The 14,521-nt window shown below is 48.8% G+C and overlaps 1 protein-coding gene across 1 annotated transcript in view; it reads left to right on the top strand.

Annotated features, from left to right (window-relative positions):
* The window catches only part of DSCAML1 (Down syndrome cell adhesion molecule like 1), a 462,169-nt gene that overhangs the window by 316,953 nt on the left and 130,695 nt on the right, over positions 1-14,521 (top strand). The window contains exon 4 of the mRNA XM_006890820.1: positions 9,318-9,464. Coding sequence (XP_006890882.1) covers positions 9,318-9,464 — 147 coding nt within the window. The remainder of the gene's footprint in view (positions 1-9,317; positions 9,465-14,521) is intronic.

Here is a 14,521-nt window from a genome sequence, read left to right as displayed (position 1 = left end):
AGCCTCAGGCATGCTGCGGGGAGCTGCGCTTCCTCCTTCTCCTTGGGTCCTCTGGGTTGGGGAATTCGGTGGGAGGCCCCAGCTCCGACACAATGAGTGAGCCACTGTTTACAATCCAGATCACCTGTGCTCACGTTTATCGCTGTGTTTATGTCCTTGCTATTAATTCCAAACCATTCGCTTTGCTGGAGTGTCAGCCTGACCTCCGCTAAGCTGAATTGTAGAAAGGATCAAAATGATCTAGAGGAGAGAGAAGTCTGGCGGCTTTGTGGGTAAGCCGTTGCAAAGGCAACCCAAAGGCACATGGTTCAAATCCATCAGCTATTCCAAGGGAGGAAAATGGGCAATCCTCCTCCATCAGATTTACAGCCTCTGAAAACCTGTTGGAGGGTCTGACTCTCAACTCCCTGATAAATAACAACAAACAAAAAAGAGGGAGAGTGTCCCAAACCATTGCATGTGGCAGCAGTGGGAAGCATGTGTTAGATGAGGAGGATTCTCAGAGCAAGAGGGACCCCAGAGACAGGCGTCCAGGTCAGAGGTCCAGCCGTCACCCACCATGTAGATATCACTCCTCCACTGCTGGCCAACCTCAGAGACTTCACTGTTCATGTTCACTAAACAGCTACTACACACCAGCCACATTCTGAAGCTGGGATGCAGTGATCAACCGAAATAGCTCCTTGCTCTCAAACAGAAACACGTGCTCTGAAGACAAAGCAGGATAAGAAGCTGGACAGGGAGGGAGGCAGAGTCTAATTCTGATAGAATCATCAGGCAAGTTCTCACCAAGGAGCTGACATTTGAGCAGAGACCTGGATGAAGCCAAGCGTGAGTCCAGGGAAGGGCATTGCAGGCACAGCAGGAATAAGCAAAGGCCCTGGGGTGGAAATGAGCACACGCACGACACACCGATTTTAAAACCACTCAAGTAGATGTTCTCCAAGGGGCTTTGCAGCCCTGACATTCTTTAAGCTATGAATTTAGAAATTGCTGGGAGGGAAGGAACCTTTAAGATGATCTAATTTATGTCTCCCATTCAATACTTAAATCCCCTGTACAATGTTTCAGCCAAATGTTTCTTCGGTTTCTGCTTAAATACCCCTGGTGATGGAACGCTCACTCCTTCAGACAAGGGCGCTCATTTCAGGTTTTGATGATATTGACTTTTGAACACTCACAAATAATTGTTTTTAAGGGCCTCATTGAAAATAGCAATTAGGAATCGTAATTAGCATAGATAAGAGGTTTGCCAAATGTAAAAGCACTCAAGAGCGGGGGTAGGTGTTAGGGATTGAACTGTATCCCCCAAAATAAGAGTTTTATCTCCTAACTTGTCTGCGCCCAGTCCCAGCCCGCCATCAAGCCTCTCATTGTCCTGAGAGTGTCCACTTCAGCCAAGGCACTCATCCGTACTGAGAACTTTGCCATGTAATATAGTAGTTCATCTCATCCTCCCAACAGCTGCAGTATGAAATGGTTACGAGACATGGTGGCATAGTGCATAACCTACCAGGCTGCCAACCGAGAGGTCAGTGGCTCAAATCTACCAGTCTCTTCTGATTTACAGCTTTGGAAAGTCCAATGGAGGGTCACTAGGAACGGAACTGGGTAAAGAGCCTGTGATTGTAATTCCATCTGGGAACGGGTTTTCGTTACTATGTTAATGAGACAAGATTAGTGTAGGATGTATTTTAAGTCTATCTCTTTTGAGATAAAAGAGGGAGTAAGGTAACCAGTGAAGAGCTAAGATAAGGTGAAATAGATGCCAAGACACTTGGGAATCTTTGAGGAACAGGAAGCAGAAGAGACAAGGGCCTTCCTCCAGAGCCCAGAGATGGAAAAGCTGTCTCCTAGTGCCGGCTCCTTGGATGGGAACTTCAAGTCACCGACACAGTGAGAAAATTAGTTTCTGTTTGTTAAAGCAACCCCTATGCAGCCTTTCTCTTACACTGTTGTTATTGTTGTTGTTATGTGTCATCAAGTCACCTACGGCTCATAGCGTGACCCTATGTACAACAGCCTTAAACCCTGCTCTATCCTGTGCCAATTTTATTGTCTCTGACACACCTACCCTCATAACCCCAGTCACTGAATCAGTCCACCTCATAGAGGGTCTTCCTCTCCTGCGCTGTCCCTCCACCCTCCCAAGCATGATATCCCTCCCCAAGGACAGGTTCCTCCTTGCAACATGTCCAAAGATGTCAGACAAAGCTTCAGAATCCTTGCCTCCAAGGAGCAGCCTGGTTTCACCCTCTCGAGGACAAAGTTGTTTGTTCTCTTAGCAGTCCATGGTATATTCAATACTTTTCCCCAGCACAAAGGCCTTCTATCATCCCTAGTCATTGCTCAGCTTTCTGATGCATAGCAAGTAATTGCAAATACTATGAGCTATGTCAGGCACACCTTAGTCTCCAGACTGACATCATTGCTCTTCAGTACTTTGGTGACGTCTCTGATAGTTGACTTTCCCAATGCAATCAATCTTTTAATTTTCTGGCTGCTGGTACGAAGAGTGTTTATTGTAGTGCCAAGCAAACTTGAAGCTGCTGACAATCTCAGTCTCTTCACCATCCATCATGATACTGGCAATTGGCTCAGTGGTGAAAATCTTTGTTTTCTTGATGTTGGGCTTCAACCCATATTGAAGGCTACAGTCCTTGACCTTCTGCAGCAAGCACTTCAGATCTTCCTCAGTTTCAGCAAGCAGGGTTTTGTCACCTGCATAGTGCAGATTGTTGATGAGTCTACCTCCAATCCTTATGCCATATTTCTCCTCATAGAGCCCAGCCTCCTGGATAATCTGTTCCACATATAGATTGAAAAGATATGGAGATAGGACACATTTTTGACACACACCCTCTCCAATTTTGAACCATGCAGTGTTTCCTTGCCCTGTTCTGATGACTGCCTCCTGGTACAAGCATAGGTTTCACATAAGCACAATCAAGTGTTCTGGGATTCCCATTCTTCTCAGAGTCAGCCACAGTTTTGGACTACACAGTCAAATGCCTTTGCATATTCAATGAAACACAGATAGACATTCCTCTGGTACTCTCTGCTTTTAGCCAAGATCCACCTGACATTAGTTATAATATCCCTAGTATCACAGCCTCTTCTAAACCCAGCCTGCACTTCAGGCAGTTCTCTGTTGCTATGCTGGTCACATCATAGCACAGCTAAAGCATGGGATAATCCAGGAAGGCATCATGGAGGAGGTGATGTTCAAGCTAGGATCAGACTCTTCCGTGTGTCTGTTTCCCAGGAAGTGAAAAGGAGATAGAACTACCTTGTATGTAGAGGTTTGGGAAGGTTCATTCATTCACTTGTTCTAGAAATATTTATTGAGAATCTATTTTTTAATAGAGACTGCTTTAACACTGTGTGAAATGGTAAACCTTAGGAAAGTTTTGAGCAAGGGCTCAAAACATAACCTATTTAGTTGTTAAAGCATCACTTGGCTCCGTATGAAAAGGAGGGGTACAAGCAGAGAGACCAGTGCGGAAGTTGCTGTTCCTTAATGCACCCCCTTTCCCTTCTCTGCCTCCCTGACTCTAGAGACTAGAGTGGGGATCTAGCCAGTACACACCCTCCTCGACCCTTCAGTGCTCCTCTCACTTCTGTCTGCCACCCCACCAACACCAAATCTACCCTTTCTGAGAGCCGAGACAGAGGCTGTACCTTTTCAGAGGGTAGATTCTCTCCAGCCCTCCTGGGGCTGCCAGGAACTCGGGGTCTCTCTATCAATTATCTCTCCAAGATTCCTGGAATCTCCTGGGCCCAGCTCTCTGACCTTTTAGAAAAAGACAAGAAAGATACTGTCAGTTCGCTTAACACCTGTGTTAAAGGCCTCAAATCACCAAAGAGGGGCTACTTCTGGACTTCCAAGCTCCTCACACCACAACCCAGCTCTTGGGGGCGGGGAAAGGAGGGAGAATTTGCAGGAAGTATGGCCACAGGGAGCAGCTGAAAGCCCTGAGCCCCCTGCCCAGCCACTATCCAAGCCTCTCATCACCTGGACAGTGTCCACTTCAGTCAAGGGACTTGTACTGGGGACTCTCCCACATAGTGCAGTAGTTCATCTCATCCTTCCATCACTGGCCTGTGAAGTGTATCTCACTGTCCCATGTTCCTGCAGAAGAAATGAAACAGTTTAGTGTGAGCATAGAGACATCATTGTCAGAGTGGAGGGTCCTGACCACTTGATCCAGTCTGGTGGTTCTCTGCTCTGGCTGCATATTCAAATCACCCCCAAAGCGCTTTTAAAAATCCATTTCCAAGCCTTAACTCCTAAAATTACTTATTCTATAGGAGCCCCAGTGACACAGTGATTAAAATACTTGACTGGTAACCAGAGGGGTGAGCAGTTCAAACCTCCTGGCCTATTCCACAGAAGGAACATGTGGCGACCAACTTCTGTACAGATTCCCAGCCTTGGGAGCCGATGGGGTGGTGCTGCCCACGCTCCAGGGTCGCTGTGAGTTGCAGTTGTCTGGGCAGTAGTGGGGCATGTTGTTTGGTTTTTGGGGGGTTAGAGGATGCTAATGTGCAACAACTACATAGAGAGAGCTCAGTTGGCCTAGTGGACAGAAAGTGATGCTACCAAGCCAAAGAGGGGTGACTTTAATCCAAGGCCCTCAGGTCTGGTTTTAATTGTTTTTGGTCAAACATCTAGGTTGTATAGACCTGGTCTGTCCACTTGATGGACAGACGTAACTTGTGGTTGCTGTGAAGCTGAACACTGTAACACTGATGTGTCAAATGCAATAATGGTTACCCATGGTGGACAGTGTTTGGTGGAGCTCCCCAAGGAAAACAAGCTTGGAAGCAGGAGTGGCATCCACTTCCGAAATAGCTTGCCTCCAGAAACCCTATGAACCTGGAGAAAGGATGAGAGTTGTACAAGTGTCCAGGTCTTCGTTCATATGTTCATTATGAATTGCCTACAACTTGACGGCACTTAACAACCACAGCAATGTACAACCACAGCTAGTAGTCATTCAAGTAATTCCAACTCCTTCCATTTTACAAATGGGAAAACAGACAGCCTGAAAGGAGACTGGGATTCCTGGACACTCTGCTTTGGTGGCAGAGCCAGCTGCCACCAAAGACAGAAGATGAGCTGTCCCCTCTGTCAAGGTTTATAAGCCTTGGAAACCCAATAGAGGCTTGCCATGCACTGGAACTGACTCGGTGGGAACTAGAGTACTTATAGTAATAAAAAGAAGAAAAAGACACACTCCCCATACACTGCACTCTCAGACTGTGAGTAGGCTCACAGGTGACCACATCCTGTGGTCACACAGCCTGTGGTCACACACAGCCTGTGGTCACCACAGCCTTGATTGTGAGAGACCACAATCAAGTAGACTCAAATGGAAGTATCCACCTCTCAGCACGGCTCTCTAACCCTACGTCCTGGACTTAAAGCCTTAGGGATAAAGACCTTCCAGTGTAAGCACACAGGGACACTACAGGCATTTGAGGTGAACAAGTTCTTCATTCAAAACTATGTAGTACACGTCGTTGCAGATGCCCAATACTTGACCTTGAAACGCCATTGCTAGTTGCCACCAAGTTCATTGCTACTGATGGCAACCCACTGCGTGCATAGCAGAATTGCTATAGGAGGCTTTCCAGGCTGGAGTCTTCGGGAAGCAGACCACTAGGCCTGTGAGTTCAAGCTGTTGGTGAGGAGGCCAGCACTCAGCTGTTTGCACCACCACCACTCCCCTCAGTTACAGGGCCAACCAGAAAGATCCCACACGTTTCCAATAGCCTTAGTGGAGTCAGACCTGGAGGTCCTGACTAGGCCGACTGTAACCCTCTCCTCCCTCCAGCTGGATGCAGCAGGGCCACGTAAGAGAGGGCCAGGAAGGACATGGCGCAGTGTCTCCTCCCCCTCTCCATTCCAGAGACGGCTCATCCCATTGGGGTGCAGAGCATGACTACAAGCCTGCCCCTCCCGGGGCACCCCACTGGAGCCAGCTTGGAGGCCAGCCATGCTGTCCAGTCACAGTCACCCTGAGTCCCCCACCAGCTGGCTCTGCCTCCCTCCCCACCTTCCCAGCAGTGTACACTCTCTCCACAGGCCCCCTGCTCCTTCCCTGCCCCAGCAGGGCCCATCATCTGAGTCTCATCAAACATGCAGAAATGATGGTGCACAGCACCCCCCCCCAAGGGATTAACATAATACCCCTGATTTCTCCTTCCCCTCTCTGCACTGTGCAGCCCCCTGGCTGCTGCCCGTCTTTGTTTCAGGAGGAGCAGTACACTGTCTGAAAATGTTACTGCAATTAAATATGCACAAAAGGGGGGAAGGGAGGGGGGAAATGAGGACAATGAAGGATGTGAAACATCAGATGCAGCAGCTGCTTGTTGCTATAGAAACCCCAGCTCCCCACCACCATCACCACAGGCCCCCTGCTTAAAATCTCAGTAGGGCCAAGTGCTACATTGGTCCAGGGGTGCTAGGAGCTGTGGGACCACAGGGTCCTAACTGCCCAGGGCTGGAGCACCTGTGGGCTGCTAGCATGGTGAGGTTTTTTGGGGGGGAGGAGGATAGTTGTTGTTTCTTGTTTTTTTTTCTTGGGTGTCTGATCACCCCACCACCACCCCCCTACCCTGGTACTTCTGATTGGCAACAGTACCCTCCAATAGTTCTGCACTCTAGTCCCAGTTACATAATAAATTACGGGAGCATGTCTGCATTTGATTTGGGATGTCACAACATGGAGACCAAACAGCACAGGCAGAGTCTTGTGGGGGAGCAGCTTAAGCTTTCTCCCTACTTCCTCCGCGCCTCTCCAGATGTGGCAATGGCTCGCCTCTCTCTCTCTCTCTCTCTATCTCTATCTTTATCTATCTATCTATCTCTGTTGCTTTTTGTCTTTGACCCCCGTGGGTTGTATCAGGAGAGGGGGATGAGGGAGGTGGTCCACAAGCCCAGTGCTTCCACAGGCTGTACAATTACAGGGCTGGGACTGTAATCCCAGCTGGATGAGTGTTCAGCAGGAGAATTCCCACCAAGATTCCACTCTACAGTGATCAGTGCAAAGCCTCAAGTGTGGGTCTCTATGACCAGGTGTCCGAGATGGAGAAAGGAAAATGGGACTTAGAGAAGCTCCCAGAGGCAAGGTTAGCACTCTGAGAGGTCAGGGTGAGACGCTGCTATGATGGGACTGCCTTCCTTCTTCCCCCAGAAAGTCCTGCCCTGGTCAGAGGAGCCTGGTGGTTGGATCCCTGCTACACACAGGGTGGCTGGCAATGGTGTGTCAGGTCCAATGTTACAAGGAAGGAAGAAAGGGAGGGAGACGGCAGAGGGAGGGAGGGAGGAAGAACAATGAAGGGACTTGCAGATAAATCAGTGGTTATGCAGAAACAAGAGACCAGAATTGTTATTTGAAAACACTAAGTAACTATTAAAAGTGAAATCCTAAAGTTGTTTGGACTGAGATAAGTCAAAGGCCATGACATTGGTTTCATGTGTGTGAACATGTAGGAATGAGGCTTTGAGGACTGTGGAGGGAAAAACCCTGGTGGGCCCCAGCCCAGAGGCCCAGTGGAGGGAGCTCCAGGGAGACCAATTGTGGTCAAGGTGTCTCTTTCTAGAGTCAGTGCTATGAACTTTGGAATGGACTCCTGAGTGAAGTCCTTGGTTCCCCTCTCTTGGCGAGCACATTTCACTTCCCACACCCTGTAACGCTCTCCACCTCCTCTTTGGAATGTGTCCTTTGCTCAGGCTTCTGCCTCCAGATGATAAGATTTGACCTTGTGCTTGGATGGGCAGAGCCACCACCGAATGCTCGCAATAGAAGGGCAGGCCCAAATCAGCTTAGGTTAAGAATGTGTCACCCTAAATAATCAAATTTCAATGACATGGCACTAACCCAAATGTTATCCTATGAAAGCCTTACATTCTAGTGTTACAGGGTCCTTCCTGTGGGTACAGTAGTGTCCCCTCTCCTGCTTTTAGGTCACTATTGCCATCCTGATTTCCATGTCCCCTCCCAGTGGAAGTGCCCACCTAGGGCCTCCCTCCATGCTGCCTGAAGAAGCACGTACAGCCCCAGAGAGGAGGCAGAGGAACCCAAAGTAGGCTCCTCAAACTCAACCTGGCTCGTCTTGGTGACAGGACATGGCTATGAGCTTAGGAAGTCCAGAAGCCCCTCCCCAACTCCCAGGTCCACATCTTCCCATTTACAATCAGATTTCATCAGAATTTCTGGGCTTTCCCAGGACCTCGAACAAGGAAATTCACTTTACTGGAGTTGTGTGTTCTAATCAGCAAAATGGGTATGTCACTGCCCATCTTTTCACCTCATCTTTCCTCTTAAGTCTCCACAGTCAAGGTGGTTAAGAGTGTGTGAAGAGCTGCGAGTGGAAAGCCTTGCATGTGATAGGTGTCCCAGAACTGTTCGTTGAATATTTATTGGGCATCTTCATCGTTTTGCTCCTACTTTTAGTATATCTCAGCCTCGATAATTGTTGAAGTGGATGTTGTTAGGAGCTGTTAAGTAGATTTTACCCCCTGTTGACAGAGTGGATCTGCCCCATAAGGCTTTCTAGTCTGGAATCTGTGGGAGCAGATCACCAGCTATTTCTCCTGAGCAGCTGCCAGGTGGGTTCCAACCAGTGACCTTTCGTTTGGCAGCTGAGCATTTGACCATTGCACCAGCAGGCTCCTTAAACTATGTAAATTGGAGAAAAGGGTCTACGCCTCTGTTTGAATCGGTGCAGAGAAGAACTGGGAGTGGAAAGACTTGCATTCTGGCTCACTTAGTGACTACGTAGTCTTTACCCTGAGTCTCAGCTTTCTTCTTTGTGAAATGGAGCCAAAGCCCCAACAGTTGCTATGAGCAAAGACAAGTGTGAGCGTGTAAGGCCTTCGGAAGCTGTAACGAGGGAGGGAGGATGAGGATTTATTGTGTTCCAGACACGCAAGCTACTTTTCTTTTTTTAATCTGTACATCCATCCTGTGAAGTGTTATGTGAATCCCAGTGTATAGATAAGAAGGCTGACGAACGTCCCCTAATGTCACACAGCTAGTAAGTGGACAGACTGGAACTCGGATCTCAGACTGACTCCAAATCTGACCTTCTGTCTGTTAAATCCAGGAGCCCCTTTCTGAACTTCAAGGAGTAAACACTGTCATTTCTGCTTGTCATTCATTTGTGCGTGGACAACCTCCGAAGTTGCCCCCAATGACTTATTTCCCCCACTGCCTCCTTCCCTTGGGCCCAGCTGCAGGATAGACCCGCCTCGGGTGGCATTCCGGCCAGAGGAGTAACAGACCATGTCCTGATTGTGTCTCCAGAAAACAGGTTTTTTATTACTTACCACGGTGGGCTGTACATCTCGGACGTGCAGAAGGAGGACGCCCTCTCCACCTACCGCTGCATCACCAAGCACAAGTATAGTGGGGAGACCCGGCAGAGCAATGGGGCCCGTCTCTCTGTGACAGGTAGGCTGGGGGGGCGGGGCTGGTGGAAAATGGGCAGGGAGGGGATGAGGACTAACTCACCCCTGGGACTCGGCATGTCCACACCATGGTTTCCTGCATGCCAAGAAATCATAGAAAGAGATTGAGCAACACACCCAGAAACTACCGGGAGGGTCTTGTTCTGTTGGCTGATAGGAGCCTCTCATGCAAGGACTCCAGAGAGAAATGCTTTTGAAAGTCTGCTTAAGAGGAAGGAGGAACTCTGGTGGCATAGGGGGCTATGCAGCTAACCCAAAGGTGGTGTCTCTCTGGAGGTTCAAATCCAACAGTGGCACCACAGGAGAAAGAAAGATGGGCAATCTCCTCCCATGTAGTTTGCAGCTTCTGAAAAACTGCTGGAGGGCTGACCGTGTTGATTCCGACTCAGCGGCAATGAAGGGTAGTAGTTGTAGAGTATCAGAGAAGCCTTAATTCTTCTGAAGAACAGGGATATTTCTATGTATCCAATAATGAGGATTATGAAATTCAGCCTCTCGCTCCATTTTTGCCTTTTCTTCCAGGAAACCCATAGTTAGAATCTGATATGTAAACAGTCTAACTACTAGCCTACATTGGGTGGGGGGATTGGATTCCTCATGTCTCTAAGTGGTAGAGGGAGCTCTGGTGGTCTACTGGTAGAGCTGCACTACAGTCCCAAAGGTTTGCCGTTCAAATCCGCCAGCTGCTCCGAGGGAGAAGGTTGGACAGTCTCCTCCCATGCAATTTACTCTCTCTGAAAACTACTGGAGGGCCAGCTATGGCTCAATTCCAATTCAACAACTCAACAGCACGCAACAGCAACTAGGTCGTGGAGTGATTTAGTTTGGAGTTTTTGTGGGTTGGTTTGTTTTTTTAAAGATCTCATTTTATCAATGAGTGTGTGTGTGTGTGTGTGTGTGTGTGTGTGTGTGTGTGTCTTTTATTACAGATTACTCAACATTTAAAAGTCAGCAGAATCTAATTAATAAACAAGAATGTTTCTGAACCAAATAAAGGATTCTTACTCTGATGCCTATAGTTTCTTAGACATGGAAGCTAATACTTATCAGATCCCTTGTGTACCTGGAATTTTATTCACTTGTGTATTTACAGACACCTGACCTTGTGAGGTAGACTTAATCTGCCAATTTCCATAAGTTAGAAACTCAAATCTTAGGAAAGTCAGGAAATTTTCACAACTTCTAGTGGTCTCATAAGTAAGAAGCTGCACTGCCAACCCAAAGGCAGGTGGTTCAAATCCACCAGCTGTCCTGCAGGAGAAAGATGGACATACTCCTCTTGTGTGACTTACAGCCTCTGAAAACTCACTGAGGATCAGGTATGAGTTGATTCTGACTCAATGGCAATAAAAGAGAAAGATTTAACCATCAGGAGGAGGTACAGTCAGAATTCAAACTTCGAACCCCGAGACCCAGAGTCCTTCTAGCTGTAAACCCAACAGAAGGGGTCAAGTGAGCAACACATATATGCCCCCATCACAGAGCGTTAACAAGAGCATGTAGTGAGCCCCTGCAGGCAGGCTTTCTGGAGACAGAGTTTTCAGAGTTTTGACAGAAACTCACAGCCAGCCATTTTCATCATAGCCCATGCAATGCATGCTGGTATTATCTAGCACACCCTGCATCTTTCTCCTGTGAGATACTACCTAAGTTTAAACTATCAACATTTCATTTAGCGTTTAACTATCGTACCACCAGGGGTCCTTTGAGTACTTCAGGTACACCCACCAAACCAGGGTTAGCTCTCTGGACCCCTGGGAAAGGAAGTAGCGTAGGGAACCTCTGCAATGCTATCTTCCTCGGGCATTCTGGGGTTTGGTGAGGGTGTCGTCCAATGCATGCTGATCTACTAATCAAAAAGCCACACATCTCCAGCGGTTCAAATCTACCAGAAGCTCTGTTGGAGAAAGGTGGGCAATATCCTTCCTCCCATTGAGATTTGCAGCCTTGGAAACCTGATGGTGGGTCACTGTGGGTCAAATAGACTTGATGAAAGTGAGGTTTCTGGTGTGGTGCTTTGCTGTTTTTATTTTAAACTCCAGTCAGCAGCTGACTCTGCCCAGGAACCTCCCTCCCATTTGTCTAACATTTGGAGACATTTGTCTAACACATTTGGAGACATTCGTTTAACACATTTGGAGAACTGGGGAGCACAAACCTGGAAGACAGTGGCCAGGTCCTCTGGTCTCTCTGGTGTGTCCATTTGCCCTCTCTGGCCACAGTGGGTGCTGTGTGGAGACTGTGGAATCCCCCACTGCTGTGTTCTCCCAGCGAGCAGAGACAAGGTCCCCTTACTGCGCAGCGCCATCTTTGTGGCTTGACTCTGGAATCTGCAGCCCAATTCCCGAACGTGTTAGAGCAGTTCGCTTCCAAATTATAGAGACTTGTTTGCATGGTGTTTTGCATCTCATTTACATGCTTCTCATACATTGTCGGAAAGCAAGCACAGATTTTTTTGCCCCCTCCCTGCAGGCTGGCTCCTTTTTCCTTTGCATTTATTTATCTAGCCCCTTCACCCTGCTAATCTCCTAGTTGACCTCTAGCTTTTGGGAGGAGACTAGAGGCAGGAATCCTCAAAAAAGGCAATCTTTAAGCTGGGGGATTTGCCAACCCTTCCTTTCCCCTTCATTCACCACCAGAAGGAGATGAGGAGGAAGGGAGGGAGAGAGGAGAGCGAGAGACACCACAGAGAGACTTGGAGATAAAGCGGAGGGGAAAGAGAGACGCAGAGCTAGAAGACACTCAGACAGACAGGTAGAGAGGCGCAAAAGGCCCGAAAGACAGACCCAGGACAGGGGAGAAAGCCAAGCAGGAGAAACACGCAGACAAAGGAAGCTGGAGAGAGGAGATGGCAGTGACAGGAAGAGCGAGATCTAAAGGCAGAAGGGAGGGTGCTGAGGGGGAGCAAGCCACAGGGAGGGGAGGGTACCCCACAGAGTGACAGGGCCCTGGTGATGTGATGTGACAAGACGGCCTGCAAGCTGCTTGTCTAGGCAAAAATGCAACTGATACTGGAGCAAGTTAGCACAGAGGAGAGAGGGTGTCGGGTCCAGCCCCTACCCCTGCCTCCCAGGCACCTGTGCCCCACTTTAGATCCACTCCCCAGCTCAGCCTCATTACTCACTAGCTGTGAGATCTGGCATAAACTAAGTGATGTCTCCCGAACTCAGTTTCTTTATCTGTAAAATGAAATTGATGAAATGCCCTCCTCTAGGCAGCAGTGTGAGAGTTCCTGTGGTTTGTCGTCGTCGTTGTTGTTGTTGTTGTGTACTATCGAGTCAGAACCTACCCATAGCTGACCCACTGGTGGGTTTTCAGGGACAGTAAATCACACAGGAGGAGATTGTCCATCCTTCTCCCAAGGAACCGGTGCTGGATTCAAACTGTGTGCCTTTGTGATTGCAGCACAGTTTCTTACCATTAGGCCACCAGGGCTCCCTACAGGAAATTTTACTGCCAAGGCAAAAGTAAACGGTTTGAATCCACTGCATGCCCCGCTGTGGGGGAGCAGGCAGCTTTCATTTTTCAGTGTTTTTCAAGTTAGAGGAGGCAATTGCAAGAGTTATCTGAGTCCTCCAAAAGACAACCTAGTAACAGCTACTCCTTAGGGACCTCTGGTGCCCTAATGGTAAGAGATCCTGGGAACCCCAAGAAAAGCAGTTCAAATCCACCAGCTGTTCCTCAGTAGAAGGATGGGCAATTTCCTCCTTTGCCGTCAAGCTATAGATGAGTTCAGACTCCACAGCACACAACAAAACCTTCAGTATTTACAAGTGCGTTTGTGTGCGTTGAACCCCTGCAACCCTATGACTCAGGAGGATAGGCTTCATGGTCTGCATGTGTAAACAAGGGCATCAGTGACCAGAGAGGGTGCGCCAGGTTACAGTCTCCCAGCTTCTCAGTTAGAGGCGGCACAGAGGCTGTTTCCAGAATGCCTTTCCATGCAGCCCTGTCCAGGAAACTGGGAGACGTCCCCGCGGCCTTCCCCCAGTACCTCTGGCCCCAGGACTGTCCCCCAGCACAGCCCTGAGCCTGCCCACCCCCAGTGACTGCCAGGGCAGGGCCATCTGTCTCCCCAACCCCGCACAGTTCTGTCAGCGTCCGATCCCCCCCGAGCTGCCCCCGGGTACACGCCGCAGCATTTTACTTCTGCTCCGGAGTAATGAAAGAGGTTTCTTTCCCTCAGAATTTAATTTCACGCCTGAGACTCGGTGATTAATTCCCTCCCCCCGCCCTTTCCTCCGCCACCCTGACGGCCCCTCCGCTTGTAAATTCTGCGGTGTGCCACGGAATTTGTGTATTTTGCATCAATTAAGTGTCACATTGAGTAATTCTTCCCTGGCACTGGGTTTGTTTATCCCAGCCATTCCCACAGGGGGGTGGGGTGGGGGAAGAGGCCGCAGATCCTGGCAGGAAGGGAGGGTGGGCCCAGAATAGTAATTGTCCCACACATCTGCATAGCGATCGAGCATGTTGTCGTGCATTCTGCCATTGACTGCCTACAACAATTACGTGCACCCCGGAGACAGCCGGCTCACCTCCACCGTGCACATGCGCAAGATCGGGTTCTGAGAGAGCCTAGGATCCACCCAAGGGCGCACAACCTTACCATGGCCCAGACAGCATTTGCACCCAGGCCCCTAGTGGCACAAATGGTTAGGTGCTCGACTCCTAATCCAAAGGTCAGCCATTCCAAGTCCTGGTGATATGCTACCTTGAAAACTCTATGGAGCACATTTCTATTCTGTAATACATGATTCGTCATGACCTGGAGTCCATGGTGACCTATGGCTATTTTGTTCTTGTTTTCTCCTGAGTCCAAGTCATGAACACCTCTGGGGCTCCATGGGCACCAGCTAAAGAATAAAAGGAAGTGGGAATGAAGCAGAGCATATTTGAGAAAGTGTTCTAGAGAAGGGGGTCTCCTCTCCAAGACAGATGAGGGCAGGACCAGGGAACTGCACTGCTTGGACACTCAGCAGCCCTATACTATACTATACTATACTATACTATACTATACTATACTATACTATACTATAC

This window comes from Elephantulus edwardii, unplaced genomic scaffold, assembly GCF_000299155.1.
Source record: "Elephantulus edwardii isolate Elephantulus edwardi_28Jun2011 unplaced genomic scaffold, EleEdw1.0 scaffold00093, whole genome shotgun sequence".
Classification (NCBI taxonomy): domain Eukaryota; kingdom Metazoa; phylum Chordata; class Mammalia; order Macroscelidea; family Macroscelididae; genus Elephantulus; species Elephantulus edwardii.
This window is presented reverse-complemented; position numbering and strand designations above follow the sequence as displayed.